At 31.4% G+C, this 6,949-nt stretch overlaps 1 protein-coding gene across 1 annotated transcript; it reads right to left on the bottom strand.

The window, feature by feature from the left end:
- Positions 1-2,448: 2,448 nt before the first annotated feature.
- Positions 2,449-6,184, bottom strand: LOC145026246 (cytochrome P450 81Q32-like). The gene is made up of 3 exons (XM_078976827.1): positions 5,571-6,184; positions 3,489-3,831; positions 2,449-3,375 (listed from the first exon to the last, which is right to left on the bottom strand). The coding sequence occupies exons 1-3, from the start codon at positions 6,134-6,136 to the stop codon at positions 2,752-2,754; spliced, it is 1,533 nt and encodes a 510-aa protein (XP_078832953.1). The 5' UTR covers positions 6,137-6,184; the 3' UTR covers positions 2,449-2,751.
- Positions 6,185-6,949: the final 765 nt, after the last annotated feature.

Raw genomic sequence — 6,949 nt, 5'->3', positions numbered from 1 at the left:
AAACAACTGAATACCGGTTGCAAAGACAAATAAATACCACCAATAACCAAAATGAACAAACAACATGAGCAAAATGAACCATAATCGAACAAACGAAGAAAAACAACGACAATTTACTAGAACCTTGATGAACGCTAACCATTTTTTCCTTTTTTGAAACTAGTGTCCTCTATACCATCCTTCACAATCAACAAATCATGAATCAAGAATCAAGTCGAGCTTTTATACCATGCAATTAAACCGATACCAAAGCAGAGAAAACAACCATTGTTTTATAATTGGCCGAAAAACTGAATTACAAACAAAATTGATCCAAAGATACAGCGGGCTCAGCGAAAAGAAAAAATAACCCCCTAAAGTCATAAATATAATAATTTTTTTTTAAAATAGAAACATTGTTATAAAAATCACTATTAATATAGAAAACACAAATATGGTTACAATATTACTAAAAAAACTAATTTATATAAAAATACTTCTACCATTTTTAGGTAAGTTAATTTTTTCTATATATAATTATACTATATACTCTAGAAATGTTGGGCCGTTAAAACACTAACTCTGGACAACCGTCTGGATTGCCCACTGTCTGAGCCTGGTCTGATTACAAAAAGAAAAAAAACAAAACAAAAACAAACATGAAGAATATAAATTGAAAAGGTATGTAGGATTAATCTAGTTATAAGGCTAATTAAAAGTCCAACACAAAAAAAGTTTATTATATAATTATCTTATTACGCTAAGAGCATTCATAATGGTGAGTTCAATGAGAGAGTTGAACAAAGTGACAAATCTATTGTCTTTCAATTGATGAAACTCTGCCATTCTGAGATGTCACTTTGACATTCAATAGATTTGAAGTTCAATGGTCATTGAACTCTTCAAATGGAAAAATGAAAGTTTTAATTCCTAAATATTTACTATAAATTACATTTTATAACATTTTATTGAAATTTGTAGAGTTCAATCACTAGTACAAAAAACTTTTGTTGATGCGGTTAAAATGACTTATTGATGCGGTTATTGAAGCGCACCAATAAATATCGCATCAAAAAACACTCTTATTTAATGATGCGGTTAAAAAACCGCCCCAAAAAATACCACAACCATACAAAAAAAAAAACAAATGGTTTTTTCATAAAAAACATGAAACCGCCCCATTAAATACTAGAACTGCATCATTAAATCATATAAAGGATCTGCCCCATTAAATGCTAGAACTACATTTATATCTTCTTCTTTAAACATTTGTGCACTCTTTTGAGCTTTTACATGACTCATCTATCGTTGAGAGGATACTTCAAACTTCTGCTTCTTTATGCTTCCATACCCTGCATGGTGAAACAATGGTTTGCGATGACTTATCTAACTTGCACTTAGATAAAGTTTCACCAAAAAACTAAAAAAAAAATTCAAAAAGTTAACTTACATGATTTACAGTTAATAGGCTAGAAACAGCAGGTGCTTTATCAGCAAGATCATTCTTTGTAAATCTGTTAGCCACGCTCATTATAACTTCTAAAAATTATTGCAACAAGCACAAAAGAAAACGTTTTCATTATATTTTCATCAACATTTGAGAAAATTAGGCAAGAAATAACACTTATGAATGCAAATTCTATTTCAACAACTTCAAGGTGTTAAGCTGCACATTAACTATGGCCTTGACATTTTTTGCACCCAACGTTTCATAAGGACCAATCTAAATCAACGTTAATCAATTAAAAGTTATTAGTTGAAACCCTAACTTAAGAAATCAGAGAGTATCAGACTTATGAAATTTTATGAAGCAAAATTGCTAAAATAGAGTATCAGACACACATACCTTAGAGTCTTAGTGGTGGGTTAATGGCGATGGACAACAAATAAGATAATAATGGAAGTCGATGCCTCAAAGAGAAATCAGATTCACCACGTTGTTGACCTGAAGTCGTGAATCGACAATGATGGAGGGTGGGGTTGGCCGGAATCAAAGTTGATGGGGAAGGGGGTGACAGACTCAACGATGGTGGTCATGGCAATAGAAGTTGATAGTGTTGTCAAATGAAATTAGGTTAAGAAATAGCATAACACCGAAAGAAAGGCATCGTGCGGGCAATGAAAATTTTGGAAGGGAAGACATCGCCTAGGAAACCAAATATTACAAGGGAATTCATTTGGTTTAATGGTGCGGTCTTTGATCTAAACGCACCTATGAATCTATTTTAATGGTGTGGTTTAGATATATAGCACCAAAAAATAACTTTATAAATACATTTGATGCGGTTTCTACATAACCGCCCCCAACAAATCGATTATTTAGTGCAGTTTTTGTTTTTGTTATTTTTTTATGCGATGTATATTTAATAACGCGGTTTTTAAAAAATACCGAACCAAAAAATAAAATGATAACGCACTATTAAATGAGTTATGTACTAGTGAATGCATTGTAGAAAAAAAATAATAGAGTTGTATAGATCGTAAAAAGATGATGACAATCCATTGAACTTTATGAAATTTAATACATTATCGATACCTTAACATGAAGCTCTTAGGCAAACCAGAAGAACCAAGTGGAGCTCTATTTTTTCTCCCGTGGTTACAAATCACGTTCTTACATTGACAAGTGATCCTAAAGATAATCTACTATTGATCACCTAAACACGTACGATATTATCACATACAAAGGCTTTCACATATAAATTAACCTAAAGCTATATAAACAAACGTACTTTTTTGCATGGATATTTATTGTACGTGACAAAGACTTGCTTAAATTTCAGAACATAGATTCATCATGGTCGCCCGTGGGTGACATACAGCCATCAATGGTCGTGCCTTGAACAAGGCAAGGCCTCTTTGTTCGGTCATATCAACCATCTCCTCGCTAACCCTTTCCCAGTCGAAGGTATGTAAAAGTGAGCCCAAAGTAAAAGTGATCACACGCATTGCCATGTGCTTTCCAGGACAACTCCTCCTTCCATACCCAAAGGGCAGTAACTTAAATCCATCTCTTTCGCCTACAATCTTTTCAAATCTTTCTGGCATGAATTTTTCAGGTTCCTTCCATACATTGGGATCGTTTTGAATAGCCCATGCATTCACCATTAGCATGGTGCCTTTAGGGATGTAATATCCTCCAATACTACATTCCTTTGACGACTCATGAGGGACTAGTAAAGGGGCAACTGGATACATTCTTAATGTCTCCTTTACAATGCAATGGAGATAAGGCAAATGCTCCATATCTGACTGCTTGAGGAATCGTTTATCATCGCCAACATAATTCTCAATCTCATTCTGTGCTTTCCGTAGAACATCTGGATGGTTCAATAAAAGAGAAAATGCCCACTCCAAAACTCCGACTGTTGTATCAGTTCCTGCTGACATTAAGACCTAAGAAAAACGATTAGTTAATTAGATACATCTTTTCAATTAATCCACATGACTAACAAAATTTCTCTTAAATTTTCTGAAAATTATATATATAGCGTATCGAAAGAACGTACTTGCACAAGTCCTCTGATAAGTTCATCAGGGTAGCGTTTGGGATTTTCTTTCTGTCTAGCCAACAAGAACTCAATCACTTTTCCTTCTTTCTGATCTGATCCCTCAGTATCAGACATTCTTGATCTAAGTTCGTCAATTAAGCTATCCATGAGAGAATCTCCTTTTTTTTGCAACTCCTTGCACCTTCGCTCCAAAGTGATCAGTCCTAGCAACTTTAAAAACGGCATAAAATACCCCACATCCGTTTCGTCGGTCGTCATCCTAAATGAATGAGTCACATAGTCCGACATAGAAATTGACTCCATCCCGTTTCCCTCGCAAGTCAACTTTTTCGGGCAGTACCTATCAAAAACATCATATATATAGTGAGAACTGTGACTACAACATGGGATGTTCACGTTATAACTATTAAAATATACATCAAGTAATATCATAGTTATAAATTACCAAATGGGTGTTTCTACTGCATGAAGTATGAAGTTCATTGAAGATAGGTATTATTTTTTTTTCTTGAGGAAAACTATCTAAGTATGGTTAATATCACTTTTGTCTTCTAACAAACTTCAAATGATGAACTCTTATATAAAAGGATCACTCGTTAGCACTTATTACCGCTGGATCAAAGACCTTTTAATAGATAAGTATTACTCAAACACTTGAAATCATTAACTTAAAAATAATACTATTTTACTCTATGTATTAATCATTGATGGTGGTTGCCGTTCAAACAAAAAAAAAAAATTCATCGAAAAGTATTGATTACGATAAAGTGTTCTAAAAAGAGGAAGCATTATGCCCACTTTATTTGCTAAATTATATTGCATGGGCCACACATAATATATATATATATATATATATATATATATATATATATATATATATATATATATATATATATATATATTCGGTTGAGACCATGTTAATTTTATAAAACATAAGAACACGATCCTAACCACTTATCTTGGAGATAAAAAAAATAAAAACAAATTATAAATTGTAAAATAAAAGGAAAAATCCAAAAAAAATTAAATACTATTTTCGTTATTTAATTTATCCAAAATAATTAAAAAAAATACAAAATAAAGGAATAAATAAAATCATCGTTTTTTTTTCCGAAATATTAGTAAAATATTCTAATAGAATATTACACTGTAAATAATCAAGTCGAATTTTTGAAATGTTAGAATATTCTAGTATTCTAATAAAATTCTCGGATATGCTAAAATATTCTAATATTCTACTTAAATTGTTAGATTTGTTAGAATATTCTAATATTTTATCAACTTTTTTTTTAATATTTATAGTATAATATTTTAGTAAGATATTATAATATTCTAAAAATTCGATTTAAATATTTATAGTATAATATTCTATTAGAATATTTCACGTAAATTTTAAAAAAAAAACGGTAAATTTTTTTATTTTTAAATTAAAAGTTTTTTGAATAAACTAAATGACGAAGATAATATTTAAAAAAATTCAAAAAAATTTATTTATTTTGCATTAAATTTTTTTTATTTCCAAAATGAATGGCTAGTATTGTATTATTATGTCTCATAAAATATGATGGTCTCATATATATATATATATATATATATATATATATATATATATATATATATATATATATATATATATATATATATATATATATATATATATATATATATATATATATATATATAATTGAGATCACTTAGGTATAATAATTATTGTAGGAAAGTAATAATATGAATGGACTCTATAAACTTAATTAGTTTGTCAAAATTATCATACAATCACAAAAGAAAGAATTCATTTTTATTGAAGAATTTTTTTTTTCTTATGATAGTTAAAGTAAATCATATATTTCTCTTTGTTTTGTATTTTCATTTTAACTAATTGATCAAATATTTCATCATTATATTTTTATTTATCTTTTAACAACAAGAGGAGATTTATATAAAACACGATTTAGCGGGAGGCTAGATTTACAATTGTTTTTATATGGTTTTATAGTCTTATTATTATTTTTGTTTAAGCAGTCATAAACTAATAAATCAATCATTTAGAAAACAAACTTTCAAGTTTACTGAGTTTACCCATTTCCTACGAACATCTTCATCATCACGTTAAGCACAAGGTCCAGAAACAACGGTTTTAGCTCTACAGTCTTTTTCTGGGAATGGAAAAGCCGGGTAAGCAACAGCTTCACCTCATCCGTGAGTGAGTCATGTTGGTCCGGTAGACGATGAAATGGGAGGATTTCAAGGCAGGAGACACGGCGGAGATGACGCCAGCGACCACCATGAGGTGCCCAAGCAAGATTGCTGTAGTTGCGCCCAAATTCCTTCCCCACCACCAACTTAGGTCGGTGGGCAAACACCGCATCGTTTTTGGAGAAGAGATCTTCCGCAAGCGACGAGGATGAGATTAGAAGGACTCGTCGGCAGCCAAAATGGAGAAGCAAAATTGGCCCGTGGCGGGCGGCGAGACGGTAGAGGGCTCGGTGGATTGGCAGCTGCTTGAAGAAAGAAAGGTGGTAGCCTATTACTGGTAAGGCTAATAATGGAGTTGGCGGTAGATTCTTGATTTTGGGAACGAAATATCTGTTGAATATGGACCAGGCTATGCCCAGAAGTAAGATGTACAAGTGGAGGTCTTCCATGTTTGAGTGAAGCTATCTCTAGGATTTCCACTTTCAAGGTGGTTTCCTCGTGATTATTTATAAGCCGAAAACTGATGTTTTTTAAGAAAAAAAATTGTGAAAATAATCACGTAGATATGTTTGAGCCAAAAATACATACATGGTCCTTGTGTTTTACGTTCATTAAAACGTTGGTCCTTTTAGGTGATTTTGTTATGAAGATACCGCGGCTACATCTTATCAGGGCCGATCCAAGCTGATTTGAGACCCGGGGCAAAATAAAAAATGAGGCCCTCATAACAATTTCTTTTTGTTAATGAAATACGGCATCTCGGAATTTTTTTTTTAAATTAAAAAGTTAATACAATAACACTCTTTATGTAATAATACTTACTTTAGTGAGGTGTAGTTCGTTTCAAGATCTACGATTAGTACAAATTAATAAATAAAGTTTCCAATTACAAAGTTTGTAAAAGATATATATAAAACATGTACACCAAGTTACAAAATTTCAGTAAAAAAAAAATACTAAATCATATTTAATTGAACTCTAGAACTCAAATTAACAAAAAATACGCCTAGATATAAAACATCCCTAATAACCAAAACTAATATTAATATATTTTGATCGTAATTGTTGGCCCCTAAGCCAAACTACAAGTAAGAAACAAATAGGATGCCCTAGGCCTTACAAGGGAAATGTAAGAAAAAAACAAAGCAAAAAACAACCTTTGGACAAATCTAGCTTCGAACTCTGGACATGTGATTAGTTAACCAAGCGTTTCATCCAAATCAACTACATATGTTTTTGTTTAATTTGTTTGGCATTATTTT

The sequence above is a fragment of the Lactuca saligna genome, chromosome 1, assembly GCF_052625555.1.
Source record: "Lactuca saligna cultivar CGN05327 chromosome 1, ASM5262555v1, whole genome shotgun sequence".
Taxonomy (NCBI): Eukaryota; Viridiplantae; Streptophyta; class Magnoliopsida; order Asterales; family Asteraceae; genus Lactuca; species Lactuca saligna.
The sequence above is the reverse complement of the archived record's forward strand: the minus strand, read 5'-3'. Positions and strand labels throughout refer to the sequence as shown.